Below are 23658 nucleotides of genomic sequence, written 5' to 3'. Positions count from 1 at the left end.
TTATATTTTAAATTCATAATACAAAATTATGTAACTATAATATAATTTATATACAATACAATTTTTAGAAATTTAATACAATTAATGTGTAATTATAACACAAAATTATGTACTAAATTATTGATATATGTATTTTGTATAGTTATTTAGATTAAATTGGATAAATTTTAATAACTATCCCTAAATTTATACGGTTATAACACTACAGTCTTTAAACTTTAAAACGTAACATAAAGCCCCATAAACTTTCAAATTTTACACAGTAAAATTCCTCTAACCGTATAAACTTTCAATTACAGATTTTTCAGTTGAAAACTGATGTGAACAGCTCCCGCATGGCTCTTAGTCAATATTTCTCTCTCTCCTCTTATTCAAATTGTAAAATTATTCTCTCTACATCTAAAAAATTATTCTGTTTATAGTGAAAAAAATGATTTAATTTACACATAATTTGAGAGAGAAAAGAGAAATATTGACTAAGCTCCACGCTATAACGGTTCAGGTCAGTGTCTAACTGAAAAAACTGATAATTGAAAGTTAAAGGGATTTTACTGTATAAAATTTAAAAGTTAAAAGAGTTTTATGTTACATTTTTAAGTTGATGGACTATAATGTTATACTAGATAAGTTCAGGGACGGTTGTCAAAATTTATCCAGGTTAAATTTCATACCTATTTCATTTATTTGTTAGTCACTTTTAATTAATTTTATTAGTCATTTAGATAGTTTTCCATAATTGTCAATTTTTTTGTTAATTTATAATTTTACTTTGTTTTGTAGGTAAAATGGTGTTTTGAGGAACTAAAAAGAAATTATGCCAATGAGGAGCGATTCCTATAACCAAAGATATCAAAAACAAATCTTGAAAGTTGAATAATGCAGAATGACCGAAATGTGCATAATCTGCTATACAAATTGTGCAATTTTGCATAGGAAGAAGAAGCAAATTCTCAAACTTGCCGAAATTTGCATGACTTACCTGCATGACTTATGCAAGTTCATGCCTTGCTTATGCAGCTTCACGGAAAACTACATAACTTGTACAGTCTCGCATTCTTCTTATGCAACTTTACGGAGGAGACAATCACCTTGGCCGAAACTTGCATAAACTACTGCATAACTTATACATATCCATTCCTTGCTTATGCAACTTCACTGAGCGAGCCCCTAAATCTGCCGAAAACTGCAGAAGCTATTGCATAACTTATGCAGTCCACTTACGTAGTTTCATAGAATGCTCCAAAACTTGAAAAAACTACACAATCAACCTGCATAGCTTATACAGCATCGCGAGAAGCACCTGGAGCCACTAATTTTGCATGGAAACTGCATAAGAAATTTGCACAACTTGTGCAACTCTTCATAATGAGCTAGCAGAAAGATTCTCTCATATGAACTTCACCTCAAATACACTATTTTAGGGCTACTTGTCAGAAAGATATAAATATGTCCTTACCTCATTTCAGAGCATAGGGGGGAGAAAAAGAAGGAAAGAGCAACAGCAGATGAAGAGTCAGAAAAACAGAGCATAGGTGTCACTTGTCTATTTCTGAACTAGATTTGGAGCTTTCTTCTTTTCTTCTTTATTTTCTACATTTTTTGAATTGGGATTCTTAGTTCTTAGCATAGATTTAAGTTTTATTTCCACATTTACTCAGAATTTCTTGTAAATATTATGGATAGTGAGTAGTTTTTATAGATTCTGGAGTTAGGATGTAATATTTGAAATATTTTATGGATTTTGATTGGGTAATTAATATTTTGTGGTTTTAATTAGATTTTATACATTTCTTGTATGTTTAACGACATGCTTAATGTAGGATCCCATTGAGTATTATTCTTAATCCATGGTTGAAGCACCGAAAGGAGAAAACTCTGTGATAGATAATCAAGAAATTGGACTTAATTAACTTAGATCTAGAAATAGACTAAGAATTAAGAGGATTTATAGATTAATTAAGGAACCTAATGGGTCTTGATTAATTTTAACTCCACGAAAGTAGGATTAGGTTAATTAAGGCACTCTTTATCTCACTCGAAAGAGTATTCAAAAGATTTGAGAATTAATCTTCTTAAAACCCAAAATTTCCATAAGATTAGATAATCAATATAAAAATCCCAAAATAACTTAAATATGAATTCTCAAACTCCGGAATCGTCCTTTTATCATTGTTAATTTTTAATCGAATTTAATTGCTTATCATTTTAATTCTTGCCATAATTTAATTTACCGTAAATTTAGTTAAATCTTCATACTAGTAATTAGATTATTAATTTTACATATATAGATTTTACAACTCAATTTCTATCAATATATTGCTTGAATTTCAAAATTAGTTCAAATTAGTCAATTTTTATATCAAAAATTTAATCATTAACACAACTCTTCATGGGAACGATATCTTTTTTTATATTACTTATACGACCCGTATACTTGTGTTTGGGCTACATCAATTCTACTCAAAAGGATTTAAAAAAAAAAAAAAAAAAAGCAGAGTTTCCTTGTGTCACTTGAGAATGAAGTGTTAATGTTCACTTGTCTCCGTTTGGTTTCCCTCACGTGATGAGATAGAGATAGTTGCACTGTTGATGTTGTGTAATTTAATGGCAGTCCCTTTCCCTTCAAATTTATTTATAATTAATTAGCATAATATTTATGTCATGCATAATTAATTTATATTTTTTATTTTTTAATTTAATTTTTAACTAAATTTTAAATAAAATAAATTATTATTATTATTATTAAATTAATTTTAAATTAAAAATTCTCTTTTATTTAATTTAACTTAATAAATTTTTCTTGTTATAATAATAAATTTTTAATTAATTTATGATATAATTAATTAAAATATTTATTTAATTTTTTTATACATGTATTAATAGTAATTTTTATAATAAAAATATTTTATTTAAAAAATAATTAAATTTTATAAAAATTTTTTATTTTATCTCATGATTTATGTAAATCAATATTTATTTTTTATAAATTATAGAAAATATATTAAATTAATGAGAAAATAATATTATTTTTAAAATATATAAATATAATTTTTTTGGTTATTAATATAATAAAAATTAACTTACTAATAATGAATTGAATTATTTAATTTTAATAATAAAAAAATATATAACATTATTATTAATTAAAAATAATATTATATTATATTATTTTTTAAAAATACTATATCAAAGTATAAATTTTTTTTTTCATAATTTGATATATTTTTTTAATAAAATAATACTTTAACATCAATGACTATTACTTTACATAAATTTATAATATAAAATAAATACATTTCATAAAAATTAAAATTTTAAAATATCCTCATTTTCTATTAATATGATAAATATTAAAAATATACATATTATTTTTTACAAAACAGGTTCTATAATTTTAATATTGTAACTTTATTTATTTTTAATCATCTTTATTTGTAATTAAATTTTCGATGCAATCATATTTACAATTTATCTTTGAAATTTGACTTCTATATAAAAATATAGTTGAGAAATAATTTATGCATAAAAAATATAAATATTTAATTAAAATTTAAAAATAATTCTATTAAAAATTAATGATAATTAAATATGGATAATCAAAATATTAGTTATCATTGTATTTGATATATAATTATAATGAAATAAAATATTCAAAAGTTTAAGAAATATGAAATAAAAAATTTATAAAAAATAAATAATTAAATAAATATATTTAAATAAATAAAATTTGAGAATAATAACCAATAGCTTTTGAAAGAAATAATAAAAAAAATAGTAAAAAAAATAGTACAAATTAAAAAAAAAAGATTTAAGAGCATTTAGGAAATATGAAAATATTTAGTGAGAAGAGAGTGCTTGATGTGTATTAAATGTCTCATATGACATACTATATATAGACAAACAAATGAAATGGTAACAAACATTAAAATTTAATTTTTATAACGGTAAAATATTTCATATTTACTTTACTATTTTAATTAAATCATTATAAATTGGCCATAATGATAATAATAATATGCATTAATTAATCTTAGAAAAGAGTAATAAAAAGAATATTAAATTATTAATATAAAAAAATAATATATATTAATTATAAATAAGTTAAATCTCTATATTTTATTTTTATAACTTTTTATGTAAACTAGACTTTTTATCTCTTAAATTTTTTAATAAAGATTTCATAATAAAAAAAATAAAAAATATAATAATGTAATACAAATATTTATTAAAGATATGAAATAATTTATGGTTGATTAAATTATATGATAGTGGATTATGAGATCATAAATTAATTGTCAATCTTCTTTAAAATAATGGCCATGAATGATCTATTATTATTATTATTATTATTATTATTATTATTATTATTATTATTATTATTATTATTATTATTATTATTAAGGGTAACATGTGGTAAATAATATTTTTGCATATATAAATTTATAAAAAAAATAATATAAATGATTTTAAATATTATATTTAATTATAAAAGGTTTTAATTTTTTAAAAATTAAATTTTAAAGAAAATAATAATTTAAATTATAAATGTTAAGGTAGTATTATAAATAATAATGATAATTAAAAGAGAAATAAAAAAATTTAATAATAATTAGTATCTATAAAATAATATAAATAATTTTTAAATATTATATTTAATTAGAAAATGTCTTAAATTTTAAAAATTAAATTTTAAAGAAAATAATAATTTAAATTATAAATGTTAAGATAGTTAAATCATAAATGTTAAGATAGTATTGTAAATAAAAATGATAATTAAAAGAGAAATAAAAAAATTAAATAATAATTAGCATAAAGAAGAATATTTATACTTAATTATGATATTACAACTTAATGCTCAATTTTTTTTAAATTAGTGGTAATTGAATAATTAATTTTCTTTAAATTAGTGGCCATCAATGACTTTTATTATTATTATTATTATTATTATTATTATTATTATTATTAAGGGTAACATGTGGCAGATAATATTTTTGCATAAATCAACTTATTAAAAAAATAATATAAATAATTTTTAAATTTTATATTTAATCATAAAAGTCCTAATTTTTAAAAATTAAATTTTAAAGAAAATAATAATTTAAATAATTAAGGTAGTATTATAAATAATAATGATAATTAAAAGAAAAATAACAAATTAAATAATAATTAATATTTATAAAATAATATAAATAATTTTTAAATATTGTATTTAATTACAAAAAGTTTTCATTTTTAGAAATTACATTTTAAAAAAATAATAATTTAAATTATAAATATTAATATCGTATTATAAATAATAATGATAATTAAAAGAGAAATAAAAAAATTAAATAATAATTAATATAGAGAAGAATATTAATGAAAGGTGACACGTTGTAAATTTTTCAAAAAAAGTACAATGTGTTATTTTCTGAAAATACCTCTTTATTTTTTATATATATATATTCCTTTAACAAGATAACATTTATAGCCAAATAATAATAATAATAATAATAATAAATATAAAATTGACCAATCGGTTAGGCAAGGAATGATGCCTACAGATTCATGGTACATAGTCCATTCATAGAATTTTCTCATTTTAACTTTCGGTGATTCCCACTCTTTTCCGCCAACCATTTATCGGTGCTCTTATTCAAGCCGCCGCCGGACTCACACCCTCCGGTCACGATTAAGTTAAGTCCCCCTCTTCTCTTTTGTTCATTTTCACAGCTCAGGATGCACAAGATTCACTTGATTGTGCTTTGAGTGACACTAATCGACATAAGGGTCCAAATTCACTTTGGCCAATTTGAACTTTTGCAAATTTCATTTTTAGTCTTCACATCACACCTCTATTGATAACAACCAAATGAAAATTACATAATAATTTTAATAAAAATATTTCTGCAAAATTTTATGCCTATTTAATTTTAAGAGATCGTAAAATTCAGCTAAATTTTTTTCTAGGCTTCTATTATAATTTAAAAGTAATATTTCATAATTTTGAAGACGACTTTAATACTACTAAATTAAAATTCATTAACAACTATATTTTCTTTTAATTTTTTTAAAATTTTTTAGAAATAATGGGGTTGTACAATTAATTTTTTTTTAATTTATTCATTCTAACCAAAACTTGAATTTGGAATTTCAAAATTTTGAAAATGACTTAATTATGATTCTATTTTAGTCTTATATGAATACTAATAAAATTTATTTTCAAACTATTTTTGAATTAAAACCGAATGATAAATATATAATTCCACAACTATAATTATTATATTATCCTTAGATCACCGATGAGGTTACCAAAAGAATTACTATTAGCATAATGATCAAATAATATATAAAAGTCATAGGAATGATCTGGCCAACAAAGACACGATTGGCCTATAAAATAATATTAATTGTTAACAATTAATATAATTAATTAAATGCATGCACTTTGCAAATGCGAAGTTCCATTCATGATGTGATTTTCATTAATTTTACGGTTAAAGAAATCGACATCAATTTCCTATCTTGAAGGTAATTAGGTAAGCATCAATTAGAAACAAGTTTAATTATGCTTCGGTCTTGTAATTAAGACTAGAAATTAAATAATTATGCCATCTTTCATGATTAATAGTGACATCAAACATTCTTGGCATTAACATGTTAAAAAATAAAAAATTATGACGCTCTTTCTTAACCTAATGAATAGTATTGTTCGCTTTAGCTCCCTTTTTTTGAAGTCCAAAAATATGCTATCCAGATTAGAAGGCTTGTTACTTATATATTCCATCACTTTTTTCTCCCTCTCTGTTGTGGGATTTGGTTCATTCATGTTCCCCATTCGGATAAGGTCACTAACAAGCCTTACCCCTCCAAAGAATAGCTCCAACCGAAATTTTCCTTTCCGCACATAATGTTGCAAAAATTGATTAAATAAACCAGCAAAGAATTACAAGAAAAGAAAGTGACACCAAATTTACATAATCATAACATCAAAGGTTCAAATTTACACTATTTTCAGGATGTAATTGGTGCATGAACCCTTGTTAAACCTATTAATAAAATGTATAAAATTAATAAGATGTTTTATACTTAAGAAAAGAAGACAAAAAATTAAATATCTGAAATGTAAAGTTTGTTGAATTAGTGAAATCTACTTACCTTCTATTTTAAGTAAAAAAAAAAATTAATTAAACCTGAAACTTTCTATTTTGAGAGACCCTGAACCTCTTGCATTGTTCACACCAGAAAGGTGTCGTTTCCTGAAGAAAAGATGCTTCAGGAATTATACGGATGAAGGGATGAAGCACTTGTGATTAATATGGGTGGGTTCAATGAACCTACTCATAGACTCTCATAGCTATTTATTTATTTATTATTATGTAAATATCCAGCAGTGGCTATTTTTAATTACCAATAAGAATTATACATAAGTTAATGCACTGATTAATCATTAATCTAAGGAGATTAAGGGAATTTTTAATTTTAAATAATGATCCGCTGTATCAATGTGGAAGATACGGGAGTTATTCTGCTATGTGCACGAGGACACGGGTTGGTTCATCCTCCATGGATTAACCTATGTAGTATAGGTAATCTTAAATTTGATTTGATAAAACACCGAGTGCGTGGGATTGGAACCTCATGACAATAATTTGGCTCATAATAAACATATTAACTACATATGAGTAATTATCATACGCAACTACTCAATTTTATGAATTTTTCATAAAAATTATTAAACTTTAATTTATTTCATAAAAATCATTTAATTTTAATTTGATTTCATAAAAGTTATTGTAATTGAAAATTAAAAATTTTTAGGTTAATTTATTGATTTGTCAACCATTTTACAAAAAAAAATTACCTAACTACTGATTACTGATAGGAAAGAAACAGAAAAAAGGCAGAGATTTAACTGCGAGGGAGGTAGCGGAATGTATTTTATTTATCTTTTTTTAAAAATAAACTAATAAAACAATGTAATTTTATTTATAAAATAATTGATAAGTCAATAAATTAACTTGAAAACTTTTAAATTTCCAATCATAGTGGTTTTTATAAAATTAAATTAAAATTCAATAATTTTTATGAAAGAAATTAATATTTAGTGACTTTTATAAAAACACTCATAAAATTAAGTGGTCGCGTGTAAAATTTACCCACTACCATATTGAGAGAAAAGTTTCTCTCAATTTGTTCAATTTTTCTTTGGTCTTCTTAGATCCGTCGAGTGTCTTCCCTTTGTTTTTTTAGATCTTTTGAGCAGGGAAGGGAGTTAGGATGGTGGCTTCTGGCTTGGCTTGAGGTTGCTCTTCCCCACCTAGGTTGGGTGTACATATGTTTATGTGTTATTTTCTCGGGTTAGGCGTTTTCTGAATGAGAGCTTCTGTTAAACTTGTCTTGGATGTGAGCTTGTGCATGATGTGTGTTGGCTTAAAGGGAGAGTAGGAAAGTTAAGGAGTTCACCGGCAAAAGTGCCTTTAAGGCCGATCAAAAGCTATGTGAGACTAAAGTGCTTTAGATCTTGGTGTTCAAATCTTACACTGGTGTTTAGGTGGTCTAATGGATGGTTGATAATGCATGTAAGATGGTGCATGATGGACAATAAGGAAGTGAGATTGACATGAGAGGTTAGGTTTATATATATATACCAAAATAATGTAATATTGAACGTCGATAGATTCAATTTTTGTCGATTTTTGATAAAAATAATCGAACCAAATCGAATAACTGATATTTTAAAAAATTTATAATTGAATCGCACCGATGACACCAAAAAATAAAACTGATTAAATAGAAATGACTCGATTTGATTCAGTTTATTAATTCAGACTAAATTCTACTCAAGTCTACACAAGAGTTCAAGGTCCATTTCTTTACATATATATATATGAAATTTTAAAAATTAAAATTTAATTTAAATAATATAATTAAAGTTTATTATGAAAATAATTAATCATTAACCAATTGACCTTAAAGGTTTGTTTAAAAAAAAAAAAATCCTTGAATCCCAAATTTTTAGCAGCTTACTACTTACTAGATGCCAAAATTATGGCGGCTGACGCTCAAAACAGTCCCAAAAACTACCACAACAATCCATTGAAGAAACATAGGATGAGAATACTAAGAGAGAAACACAGGATTCTAAGAGAAAAACACGATCTAATTATATGTCAATCATATTATGATTTGATTAAGAATAATGTATAAAATAATTAATATCCCTGTGTGGGACATTCAAAAATTTTATATAATTAAGAAAACTCTGAATAGAATGACTAGATACAAGGTTACCTTCGCCAGTACCACTCCAAAACCTCTTTAAATTTAATTATTGTGAAAATTATCACCCTCCTTGTCCTTGGTTAATATTAAATTGTTTATATCAATTTGAGCTATGAATGATTACTCATGCTCTTTTGATTTTGAACTTGCTAGAACCTATGACCATTGAAATTATACTCAAAGTTTGATTCAAATGTTCTGTTTCAGGTTTAAAAATTACATGTATTTAGAGGTTCTGATACATGCATTTTATATAGTTATATAAATTGAATTTCATAGTCATTTTTAGTTAATTTCATTAGTATTTAGTTAATTTTTTATAATTGTCAATTTTTGGATTAATTTATAATTTTATTTTTATTTTGTAGATAAAATGGTATTTTTCAGGAACTAAAAGATAATTGTGCAAGTGATGAGTAATTTCTAGGTCCAAAAGTGCCAAAATTAAACTTAAAAATTAAAGGATTTGAAGATTGTCGAAATCTGCACAAGATGCTGTACAGCCTGTGCTGCTTTTGTACAAAAATTAGAAGAAATTTTAGACTTGTCGAAACTTGCATAGAGTACTGCATAACCTATGCACATGCTTATGCCAGAACTTGAAAGAATTACTAAGACTTGCCAAAAGTTGCACAACCTGTGCATCTTCACAGGAGAAAGCTTAAACTTACTAAGACTTGAACAGGATGTCGCACAACCTATACAGGTCACCTGTGTACCTTCATGGAAGATCTTTGGACCTGTCGAAACTTGCACAACCTATGCAATTCGCTTGTGCACCTTCACAAAAAATTACAAAAACATGCCAAAAACTACACAGCCACATGCACCTTCACAGAAAATCTCTGGAGCTTGCCGAAATGTGCACAAGATTCTGCACAGGCATTGCACTTCCGCATTAATTGGCTAAAGGAGGAATATTTTCACACGTTTAGTGACCTCATACACACCTTTTTTATACCATCCTAGGGCTTTTGTTAGGGGATATATGTAACACCCCCACTTTAGGTAGTTCGTACATTCTATTGTTTCGATGACTAACATCTGTACGGACGATTGGGATGTCTGGAACTACCCTTAAACTTAAGTAAGGAGTCATAATTTAAATTAATAAATATCAAATAAGATTGAAGAAAAAATAAAAGAAGTAGAGTAAAAACTAGTTAAATGTGCACAAGTCCCGACGATGGGTAATACCACTGGGAAGTGATAATAGGTTTGGTTGTTACTCCAATTCATGTAGGACCTTATAAGATTCTTAATTAAGGCTTAATTGGAGTATTACTATGAATTAATAAGTTAAAGAAATGAAGAGAAATAAGTTAAAATAAGCAGATTAAAAACCTAAGTGAAGAACAAAGTAAATGATTTATCGGGTATTATGGAAAAGACAAACAAAAACTCGATAAGAGTAAAATTAGTCAATTAGATTTAAAAGTCAAATATTGACAAAAAACGAAACTAATTAAATTAATGAAGTTGGATTAGCTTAATTAATTATGATTAGGACAATTAAACATAATTAAAATTAAAAGTCAAATGTAATGATTAAGAATTTCTAAATAATTACAAGTTTGCTATTTCCCAATAATTACAAGTTTGCCATTAGAGATTTAATTAATATAAATATCAAGTGAAAGAAGACAAATATCATTCATCATCTTCATCTTCTTCCCTCACCTTGCCGTCCACCATTCTCTTATTAGCCCTCCATTAAAGCTTCAATTGCCAAGCTTCAAACACCTAAATTTCTCCATAATTTTTCTAGGAAATCAAGAGAAAACCTTGAATTGAGCTTTGATTTGAAGAAAGTAAGCAAGAATTCTAAGGAATTTGGGAGATTAGTTAAGAAGACTTGTTGACCAAGAAGGAGAATCAAAGTTTTGGTGGAATTGAAGGTTGATTGAGGGTGATTAAGGCTTGAAATCAAGGTTAGCGCTAAGAAACTCCTTGAATTTTCAAAGTTTTTGCTCCTTAAGTTAGGATTTTATACAATTAGGGTTTTTATTTCATGAAGCCTATTTAATGCTATTATGTTTATATTATGACTATTGGATGTGTATTTATTGAGATACATTAAAGACATGGTGAAGAAACCAAATGAATTGGAATTGTGCATTAAGTGGAAATTATGGACAGCTTAAGTCTTGTGGGATTAAATGCTCATAAGTTGAGTTACATAATTCCAATTGATGTGACACTAATGACAAATTAAATATAAGACATTATACTAAAATTTTTATGAAGACAAGTTGCCCTAATTTTGTATGTAAATACTTGAAATAATTACTAGAAGTTGAGTTACAACACCTAAACCTAGGAGCAGGGCACCCTGGATAGTCAGGATTAAAATGAGTATAACTCACTATAAGAAACTCCGAATTAGGTAATTCTTAATTTGTTAAAAAGCTAAGACATAAAGGAACAACTTTCCTGAAGGACAAAATGACAAATTCAAAGTGCAACTTGTTCAAATTTAGGCTCCAAAAATCGCCCAGACCCTATCCTGCAATTAGTAAAGAATGCATTTGAACATGTTCACCTGGAAATAACTCATTGTATATAATTCCAAATGAGGTAAATTTTACCTTTTTCGAAAGCTAAGACACAGAGGAACAATTTTCATGAAGAACACTTGACTTGAAACTGACTAGAAGATACCTAAACTAGGGCTGGAATCCAAAAATACAAATCTAGAACCCTGAAAAATGATCAAATAAATAGTACACACTAAATTGAGCATAACTCACTCTACAAAACTTTAAATTGAGTGATTCTTAATCCTGTGTAATTCTGAGATACAGGGGAACAACTCATATGAAGACCATGATACTAAATTATGACTGTAAACTATTTAAATTTACTTAATAAAATAAGTCCAGAAATTTGCCTGGATTCTGAAAGTGATCTGAAAACTAAAAATTGATCACCTGAACAGTTTTGGTAAAATGACCATAACTCAACCTATATAAATGCAAATTGAATTATTCTAAAACCAAAATAAACATAAGACATAGATATACAATTCTCATGACGAAGGTATGGCCTAATTCCTGCTGTACCTTGGCCAAATTTATAAATGAATTTAAGGTGCCAAATCTAAAATTTATGAAATTGTGTTTGGGACCTATGTTCCCATGGTGAATGAGATGATGATGAAATAATGAGAACTTGAATTCCTAATGATAATAAATTAGCCCAAGTATGCCTAGACAGTAGTGCATGGGTTGGATAGATTGACATGCCAAGAAGGGATGAGATTAGTAATACTGCACATGGCTTTTATGCCCGGACACCATCGGCAGGCACCGAGTGTCTGATATGGTTATCCCTTATTTATGATTGCTTTGAATAATCATTGGCATGCACTGAGTGTCTGATATGATTATTCTCATGGCTTTTATGCCCAACTATGTTGTATACCCAGCAAGCACTGATGTCTCTGATGGTATGATGGCCCGAAGCACCAAGTGTCTAGCGCTAGTAAAACCTGCATATCCAGTCTAGATAATTCTATTAAAGGTTACTTTGGGCACCAAACTCAACGAAGAAAGTTGAATATTGAAATAAGGAAAAAGAAAGATCCTATGAAAATAACTATTTCCAAAGATCATAAAAATATGGAAATATGAGAAAACAAGAGAAAAATTATTGTGAAAGGTATCCAAATTAGGTATGTAGTTAAGCACATGAGATGTGTCGACACCATATTTTGGCTAATTCCCGAAATCAATAGACCTTGAAATCGACCCCCAGCACCGAGCCTCCTTGACATTCAATTCATTTCCGATCTCTCTTCCTTGGGATCAAACCAAAGTCAAGTCTCTTTGCCAACTAATCACATTTTCGATCACTTCTTATAATAAATCAAAACCAGTACCAGATATCCTTCCTTACCGATCTCTCAAATCAATTACCAAGTTCCCTAGCTAGTCAATCACACATCCGATCTCTTGTCAAACGAAATTGAACCAACATCTGATCTTCATGCCATCCGATCCCCCTTTTTCATAAATATTGTAGAGAGTTTTTCAATAAAATTAAGGTTTTAATCCGGCTTAATGGTGCTTCCGATCTTAAGTGTTCAGATCAGGTTTCCAATTTTAATAATCTAAAGTTCCGTTCAGTGTTTGTTCTCAGTTTAGGCCGATATCATGTTTACAATGTCTTGCCGATCTCTCGTACATAGATTAATAATTACTTTTAAGTTATTCTAACATATTCAGACAATCAGGTGCTTATGCAACTTAGATACTTTCCAATCTCATCCAGTCATTGAACAAAAAAGGAACTTCATTTCATTTCAAATTGAAAATATATACAAGTCATTCGGCTGGAGGATCACCCCCAGCCTGTTCTACATTTTGTTCATCCCCTCTCTCACCTTCAACCTCCTCCTCGCTATCCTCTTCGTCTTGGGGAGCCAGGTCCACCATCCAGGAAAAGTCCTCCTCAGGATAACATTTCTTGAGCTCGGCCAAGAGATCCCCATGGGCGTTCACATAAGCGCCGGCCTCCCTTGTCACTGCCTCTTCTTCTTTTGCTTTGAGTTTCTTAGTGAGGCGAGCGACATCAGTGGCTCGGAGCGCCCGAACCTCTTCAATAACATGAGCTTGCTCGGCCAGCTTATCCTCATAGAATTTCATCCGCCCCTCAATTTCAGCTATGTAGTTTTGGGCGGATGAAAGTTGGGATCGGAGGGAAGCGGCTTCCTGACCCACCTTCTCGATCTCCTGCCTCAAGCGGTGAGCCTTCTCCCGGACAATGTGTTGGTTCACTAAGCTCTCCACACTCAGGCTCATAGTCTGGGTTAGGATATCATCAAGACTATTCGGGGTAAGCCTATCCCAGATGGAGGCCCCCAAAACCTTAGCCAAACCCAAATTCTCCCGAACAGTTCGGTTCTTCTCCAGGGAATGGATTAGCACTTGAGCGCCACGGGAGAGGGTCCTCGAGGTAGGTTGGGAAGGACCCCCTTCCGCACTTGAAGCAACTGGAGGGGGTGGTGGCGGCTCTTCTTGATGAGGAGGAGACCGAACCACTTCTACTTCAGGGATCGGCAGTTCCGAGGGCCAGAATGAGCTTCCCTGCATCTCTACTGAGTCATGCCTGGGCATCTAAGAAGCCTCGGCGCGTTTCATCTCCCGCACCTTTCTGGAGACCTCTCTCTTCCACTTTCGGCTCTCTTTAGAAGCCTCGCTGCCTGCCATGCCTGCACAAAGAATAAGTCAGTGAGTTCGCTAAGGCCCGGCATGAGAGATCGGAACAGGATCATATTAGAAAGATCGGAGGGGAGGGGAGATCAGAAAGCAAAGAGAATAAGACAACTTCCAATAACTGTCGTCATAATCAGGGTCGAGGTAGTTAAGGCGTTGCAGACGAGATCAAATCTCTACCGCACGCCTCATCTGCAGAATCGCCCACTTACTGACAGGTGCCAGAGTATGTCATGACAGTCCTGTACATCTCAATCTCCACCGTTGATCTTACTTGTAAGGACAAGCTCGGAGCCCTTGGATCAAAGAAGAAGGCGACAAGACCAGCGCTTTTTATTCTCAGCCCTCGGATCGCCCTTGCTAAGAAAATTTTGAGCCGTCAGATTAGAAAAGAGAAAGGACAAATATTCTGAAAAGGATCTCAGCCGTTCATTCTGATTCTCTTTAATTCCCAAGCATCAGATCATGTCCTTTAAAATCCTAACCTTCCGTCTCCCTCAAAGAAAATCCTGACCCTTCATCGGGAGCACCCGATCCCTATAAATACCTGCATGAAAACTGTTAAAAAATGGAAGAAAAGGGTGGTGACTATAGTGGAAAGGCTTTAAAACTTAATTCAGTTTTGCTACTCTGCTATTTTTAAGCTTTCAAAAATAGGAAAAACTTCAGAAACTAGTTTTCTAAAGTATTTTATTGGAAGAAGTATTGAATACTGAAATTCTCCATTTTCAGTTCGTTCATTACTTTGTGATACCCTTTCTTAGTTCCAGTTCTGTTTTCATCACTTTTATATCCACTTTCATTTTCCGAGCTCAATCTCATTCATTGTCATTCCAGTTCGATTACATTCTAACTTGGTATTCTTCATTCCAAGGCGAACATTAGTCCCCAGATTATTAGCACGCAACTCTACAACATTCGTGACTCCATAGTTAGTTTAATAGGTTCAACTTCCTACAGGTGGGTGTCTGAACCGTTGCCCTATTCAATGTTTGTCTTTATTTTCTTTTTTTTTTTTATGCTCGTAATTTTCGTTAAAGTTTGTCTTATGTTAGAAGGTCCCACGTAGGTGGTTATTTTCTTGAGTTTATCTTTTGATACACCAGTTCATGTTATTTATTTGTTCCTAATCTTTTATTATTTCTTAATGTAGGTGTTCTGGTTACGAGTAGCGTATAGGTAGTTTGATAAAATGTTGGTAACTGTATCTTAACATAAGAGTTTCTTTAAATAAAAGTTCGGATAATAAATCAGAGAAAATTATAAAGACGAGCCACTAGACTAGCTCAAGAAAGTGACTGGGTAAGGTGGGGAGTCGGAGTAAAATCGAATAGAGCAAATATGGCTTGCCGAAAGGTACTGGTAAGGCGACCACATAGGAGATTGGTAAAAATTAAGTCTGGTTTTCCCTATCTAGTCACAAGATACCGATGAGTTAAAAGAAGCTTAATCCGGGTTCCCAGTGTCTTCGGATGCCAGAACCCTTAGCCTAAGGTCCTTGCGCGATACGAACATAATTAAAGTTCAAGAGGTCGGGGGAGAGTTCTTACCTGATCCTCATCCAAACCAAATAGGAGATCGGAGGAGAGTTCTTATCCGAGATCCTTTATCAAAACTCTAAAATTGCATATTAAAAGAGATCGGAGGAGAGTTCTTATCCGATTCTCAACCAAAATTTTAATAAATATTTAAAGAGATCGGAGGAGAGTTCTTATCCGATTCTCAATTAAAAGTTTTAATAATTATTTAAAGAGATCGGAGGAGAGTTCTTATCCGATTCTCAATTAAAAGTTTTAATAAATATTAAAGAGATCGGAGGAGAGTTCTTATCCGATCTTCAATCAAAACTTTTAATAATCATTTAAAGAGATCGGAGGAGAGTTCTTATCCGATTCTCAACCAAAATTTTAATAAATATGTGGAGATCGGAGGAGAGTTCTTATCCGAGATCCATCATTCAAACTTTAAATAGAGTATCCCCAGAGATCGGAAAAGCTTTTACCCGGATTTTCTCAAATTCAAACTAAGACAGCACAATACGCAAAGTAACCCCCTAAATAAAACTGATACGCAACACCAACTCACTAAGGGTCGTCTCATTTATTTATGTATCTGGGTAACCCGAATTAGTGAAAAATCAAATATTCCCTTTTATCAAAGGGATTAACATCTTCATTCTAACCCCCCTAACCATCGATTTTAATTTATAAAGAGCGTAAGGTTAAATCTGCTCACCCTCATTGAGGGACGAGGTGGGGTGCCTAGCACCTTCCCCACCCGTTTATGGACCCCGAACCTAGAATCTCTGTTTTTGAAGTGGTTTCATTTTAATTTATTTTCACAAATGGTTTTCTTTAATTTCCCTTAAAATTAAAGTGGCGACTCCTCACTCTTTTCCACTTCGGTAAGTGTTCGTCCAGGCGACCGCAAAATACCTTGCGACAAGATGATTACAAAAATTTTGATGTTATAAACTTTACATTCTCCTTAAAATGATCTATGAATATTTAAATGTGCATTCTCTTATTTCATATAAGCATGAAGTTATTTTTGTTTGTATATGGTATTTTCATTGTGCTAGTGTACCATTAAGCAGAAACGCTTAGCACAATGGTTTCTCCTCATGCAAGTCCAGGTGATAAGACCCAACAGATGTTGGACAGGGATTTTAGTTGGATTTGCAGTAGTAGTCTTTATCACCTCAGCACATCATTTTGGTATAGATTATTAGTCTACAATAGTACTTTATTATATGTATTGTAATTAAATACAAAACTTATAATTAAATTTTGAAATGTATGATAAATGTACACATTTTGTAAATGAATGATATGATGGGAATTTATGTATAGAAATGGATGTGATTTGAAATTGTTGTATATTTGAGATTTTTCCATATGGATATTTTTAAACAGGTCAATTCTTTAACAGGTCAAATGTTAAAAATACGAAAAAATTCTTGTAGTTTCCATTTAAAATTTCCTTGATTTAAATTATGATGAAATTAGGTTGATCATCAATTGAATAGGATAAGATTGAGTGTTTTGGCACAGGATGTGGCATTATTTTGCTCGGCTACACTGTAGATCGGGTAAGAGAGTGTTACAATATAAAAACTACTCTTACCTCATTTTTGCTGTAAGGAGAAAATTGGAAAAAGAAGGAAATGAGGAAAAGGAGCCGTCACTTACCTTTTCTGGATCGAAATTGGATTCGTCACTTACCATTTCTGTACCGAAATTGGATTTTTCTTCTTCTTTCTTTCCATTTTTTGCACTTCTTCTACCAGGTTTCTTCAGTTTAGTTTATTTTCATAATTTATTTCCTCTTTTGCTAAGAATCTATTGTATTAAACATGGATAGTGAGTAGCTCTTTAAAGATTCTGGTGTTGAATATGTAATATTTAAAATATTTTTGTTGATTTGAGCTGGTTAGTCCATATTTTATGGTTACTATGAAGTTTTATTCATTTTTTGTGTGTTTAATGACATGCCTAGTGCAGGATTCCATTAAATTATGTTTTTAATCCTCAGTTGAAGCTCCAAAAAGAGAAAACCAAGTGATAGATAATTAAGAAATTGAACTTAATTAACTTAGATCTAAAAATAGACTAAAAGTTAAGAGGATAAATAAATTGATTAAAGAAATTAAAGAGTCTTGATTAATTTTAACTTTATGAAAATAAGATTAAATTAATTAAGGCACCCTTTATCTCACTCGAAAGAGTTTTTAAAGGATTTGAGAATTAATTTCCTTGAAATACATAATTTTCATATGTTTGACTAACCAATCAAAATTCAAAAATAGCTTAAATATGAACCCCATAACCCCCTAATCACCTTTTTACTATTATTGATTGTTAATTGATTTTTAATTACGCGTTACTTTTATTATTGTCATATTGTATTTAGCTCAATATATTTCTTATAATTTTAGTGAAATTTTCTATTCAAGCATTTTCTTTATTGAATTTATAAATATACCATTTAATTCTCAATCTCTTCATTTAATTAATTGTAAGTCAAATTTTAGTATAGATAGTAATTATTATATTAAAAATTCAATTTATAACACAACTCTTCGAGAAAATAATATCTTTTCTATACTATTTAAATAAATCGTGTACTTGCTGTTGGGCCATATCAGGTTCCCTAAGGTTGCATTAATCTAGTTAAATACAGTCAAAATTGCCACAAACTTTGATTTCAATTGGAAATTTGATTCGTCTTAATTGTGTTTAATTTTTTAAAGTTAATATTTAATATTTATAATTAAACGTTTAAAATATCAAATATAAGTTTAAATAAACTCAATTAAGCTCAAATTAATTATTAATTAATATTTTTATTGTTATGCAATTTTAAATAAAATTAATTAAGTTTATTAACCGCTCGAATTGAATATTAAAGCATTCAAACTATATTCAAATTTTAACTTAAATTAATTAAAATTAAAAAAATTAAATACTATTGAAATTAAAATTAAATAATTCATGAATAATTTCACTCATTTACACTCTTAATTTCTTCTCTCAAAGTGGGTTTTTTTTGTTTTAATATTGTTATTTAGAGATTGTCTTATTAGACTTGATCAATGGCCAGCTCATAATTAAAACTAATTAATTTATTTTATTATGGAAATTATAAAAGAATCATATTCAAATTGAACCAAATGATTTGAAATAAATTATCAATTTTTATTTAAAAAATTTTAAAAATAAAATTTAAACTATTAGAATTAGAACATATGAAACTGAAAACCCGAATCAAGATTGAAGCTTTGAGGATTTACAATTTCAGTTTCAGACTGATTTGAACCGACATCGAGTAGGTGACGTCTTGTGTTTTGTCATTCTTAAAATAATTAAAAATTTTGCTTTTTAAAAAAAATGATAAATCAGTTAGTTCTCATACATAATTATTTTATTTTAAAAAAATTAAATAAGGTTAAAAACTCCATTGTAACGAATTATTTATATTTCTTTAATTTATAAATATTTAATAAATAAAAAAATTCAAATCCGATATCTCATTGAAGAAAACCAATTGAAGTAATGATTTTTTTTTTCTTCTGAAAATGTAATGATGGCATAGTCGTAATTTGGGACACGGAACTTAATTCTTACATTGTAATGGTCAGGTCAATGGCAGAATTTCAAGAACTAGTCTAAAAAATAAAATATTCAAGGCCTTGGTCTCCAAGGCATCAATTTTCATCCACTAATAATTTATTATTATTATTGTTATTAGAAAAAATGCAAAAATTGGCCAGACCCCTACTTTGAATGCCTTCCGACCTCATCATTTTGTTTGAATTTTGCCTTTCTTATGGCTTTCATCTACAAATTAAACTTTCATTTCTCTTTTGCCAAATTAATTTAACAATTAAAAATTAATTTTACTTTAATCTTCAATTAATGACTTGTTTATTTATAATTGTGATTAAATTTTTAAATTTTTACCATCATCTTATTAAAATTATAATTATATCACTAAAAATTGAGATTTTCATCCTTAGTCATTAGTAATTAATCTCAAATAACTGATAATCACTGAATCAAATATATTTTTATTATATATACTAATTATAAAGTTAATAAAATTTTATTATCCCCTAATTTTTATTATATATATATATATATATATTTATTTAATATTAGCTTTTTTATATAAAAAAAAAATGATATTATGGTTCGAGTTTGCATATTTACAATTGAAAGTTGCAAGGGCAGAGTGGGCTTGGCTTTGTCTTACATGGAAAATTGGAAATCCATCAAGCATGAGACCTAGACTCGATCCTATAGCAGTGCAATCCTTGTTGGGCCTGCCTTCGCCACTGAAAGCAACGCTTCTTTTTTGAAAAATGTAGAGATTTTTGTTCTATAGGCAAAGAGTATAATTTTGTGATCGTCTCTCCAATCCATTTTCAAAAGGTGTTTCTAAGATTATAATCAAGTCCAATCAAATCAGCATAATTAATGAATGATATTTATTAGGCTCGTTGATTGCTCACAGCATCAACTTAAAAATTTTGACTCTATTCATGTTTGATCTTAGCCATTTTATTTTTCTATACTTGAATTTAGTTCGGTGAAATAATTTTACATTAAAATTAATGTTAAAGATTCGAGGAAACTTAAAATGCTTAGTGAAAATCATTTTTTATGGATCATCAGCTTATTGGGAGCCTGCATGTTTTACTATCCACGTATAGAGATAAAGTTTGTATACCATTTAATGAGTTCAAAATTTCTAAGAAAAGTTTTTCTTTTAGGAAGCTAAGAAAGAATACACTTATGGGTTTTATACTACGTTCAATTCAAATCCTTAAAACAATATCTATTTACCATTATCAAATTATAAAATATATTTATAAAATTTAACTATTTGATTAAATTCACTAACCATTGAAATCGACTTTGTTAGCATTCAAATTCTGCTTGATTTGTTATTTGAACTTAAACTTAATTAAAATCAAATTGAATTCAAGTAGGTTTACATGCATGCACCTTAATGCATCAGCAGGAATATTGATCTCTAGGCCTGCTGTTCTGAGATTGCCAATTCCGCCATGAATACTAAGTAGCTCGTAATCAGGGACATGCATGAACATTTTTTTTTAGGTATTCAATTCCTAAATATGTAATTATTGCTTCCACACCTTAAAGTCTTAATTTTTTTATATAAAATAATCTTGATCCTTAATTAAATACCGGAGATGGAAGAGGAGAAAACAAGAATTTGAACTCTTCGAGGATAAATTTCAGATCACCATGGGAATATGTAAAGACTAGAAATAGTTACATGAAAATATCTAAGAACTATATATTTCATTCATGTGAATAAAATATTGGGTGACAGGTGGGAATGTAGCTTCTGTTTTATTATTTTATTGAATAGAGAGAGAGGTCTCGCGTTTTTCTTGTATCTTGGATATGACTTTTTGAACACCATAAACAAACTATAATTAACATTACAAATTCCATGGAAAATTCTTACCAAGTCAATAACACATGGTGGGTCCAAATATAACCACTCCTAATATCCGTTTGATTTGGGTATCATATTAAAAGAAAGAAATCATGATCTTGATTAAGTAATATATCTGAATAGTGAATACCCATGAATTAATTGGCACATTGGTCTTCCCATTTGCTAGTGACATACACTATTACTTATGCATATTTATATAATATTCTTAAACCTGAAAAGAAAAGACAGAATCAGCACCATATTACAAAAAGTTATATATCTCTAATAAGAATGGTAGGAACAATCGAAATCACATTGTGCTACGAAGAACCTTCCTAGAAATAGAGATATGTTTCATGGGGTTTTTTGGTTCAATCTCAATTGATTTAAGTCAAATCCACGTTCTGGAGAATTCATATTCATAGCCATGAAATAATCAACCTATCATCCACATCCGCGCATACACATGTATATATATACCCCACATATTGTAATATATATCAACTTTTAGAGCAGCAAGTTTGAAACATTATATACGTTAAAGTACTATTATTTTATCTTCTCTAGCTAGCGTATGGAAGGCCCCAGCAGCAGCCGAGGAAAGGACAAGGAAGAGAAAGGAAGAGAAGAAGTGCGTTACCGGGGCGTGAGAAGAAGGCCTTGGGGAAAATTCGCGGCGGAGATTCGAGACCCTTCAAGACAGGGAGCAAGGTTGTGGCTTGGAACATTTGATACTGCAGAGGAAGCTGCTCGTGCTTATGATAAAGCAGCATTTAACTTGAGAGGTCATCTTGCAATCCTTAATTTTCCAAATGAGTATTACCCTCAAGTCGTGGGATCCTCTCCTCGTCCTCCTCATCACTCTTCTTCTTCTTCTTCTTCAACATTTAGTGCAAGCCAGAGTTTCGAGAGGGGAACTTCGTCCAGTGGGCAAGAAAAGCAAGTTTTTGAATTTGAGTATTTGGATGACAAGGTGTTGGAAGAGCTTCTTGAATCAGAAGAAGAGAAGAAGAAACGACAACAAGATTGATCACTATTATATAATTTCTGGTTTTAATTATGGGTTTCACTTTGGTATTGTTCTTGATTTTCTTGAGCTTAATTAATCCCTCATCATCAATTTTCACATTAATTATAGGAGTTGATATGATATGAATAAGATTTGTTTGCAATAATAAGATTGTTAGCAATTTATGGTTTGTTTGCCACACAACTTGGTAATTCAGTATTCTGCGAATTTTTGGAATTCATATTGCTATAGTCATTTCTAATTTTTTAGTTTACGGTAAAGCTACCTTTCTTATTTTACAACATAATTTAATTAATTCTGATCCAATGTAGACAGATTTTTGGCTTGTTAATCTTATGAATGAAACAAAATCAAAATTAAGTTGTTTACATCCATACTGCGGAATCAAATAATTAAAATATATAATCTCATGGCTCCAAAAGATTTTATATTTGGCTCTGGTGTGGATACCTACTGCAAAAAGGTCTGTTCTTTTTCCCATTATGATTTGCCTAAAAAGAAAAGATAAACGAAAATGTTTTGTTTCATTTTGTGTATCTATATAATATATATCATATGCTTTTGATTATATGCCTTATGATTTTTTTTTGGGTCAATGTTTGAGTTCTTACTAACCTTCATTGCGAAACTAGCAGTAAAATCTTTCTGATAATCATCTTGATTCTTTAATTTGTTGAAATAAATTGAAAATTTTGGAGTAATGAAATGATATATGGTATTGGAAACTCATAATTTGATGTGAACTAAAGCGATTGACGGAAAATTAAAGCAGCATCTGAATAAAGCAAATGATCTTCTTGTTTCAACCAAATGTGAAGGAACAAATCATCTAGAATCATAAGATAGGAAGGAATAAAGGTTTAGATAAAATGTTGATTTGATACCAATTAAGTTGTACAATTATGATTTGCTTTTATTGCAGTACCGTCTAATAAAGGGTTTATGACAAATATATATACTGATCCAGATTGCATGCAATATTAGTGGCTCATAAATATAAACTACTTAATAAACTATGGAATCAAAGTAAAGTCTTTGTTCCAATATTCTGAATCTTCTGCATTTGTTATGTTTCTATAGAAAATCTTCTAACATTCTAGCTCTTCGGAAAAAGGTTGAAGATGTCAAATTAGTTAGTATTATTTAATAGGGGTGCCAATCTCAGGATGTGATGAA

At 29.2% G+C, this 23658-nt stretch overlaps 1 protein-coding gene across 1 annotated transcript; it reads left to right on the top strand.

The window, feature by feature from the left end:
* Positions 1–21971: 21971 nt before the first annotated feature.
* On the top strand, positions 21972–22665 carry LOC110661316 (ethylene-responsive transcription factor ERF098-like). The gene has a single exon (XM_021819904.2). The coding sequence runs from the start codon at positions 22027–22029 to the stop codon at positions 22480–22482; it is 456 nt and encodes a 151-aa protein (XP_021675596.2). The 5' UTR covers positions 21972–22026; the 3' UTR covers positions 22483–22665.
* The last annotated feature ends 993 nt before the right edge of the window (positions 22666–23658 follow it).

Source organism: Hevea brasiliensis, chromosome 4 (genome assembly GCF_030052815.1).
Source record: "Hevea brasiliensis isolate MT/VB/25A 57/8 chromosome 4, ASM3005281v1, whole genome shotgun sequence".
Lineage (NCBI taxonomy): Eukaryota > Viridiplantae > Streptophyta > Magnoliopsida > Malpighiales > Euphorbiaceae > Hevea > Hevea brasiliensis.
This window is presented reverse-complemented; position numbering and strand designations above follow the sequence as displayed.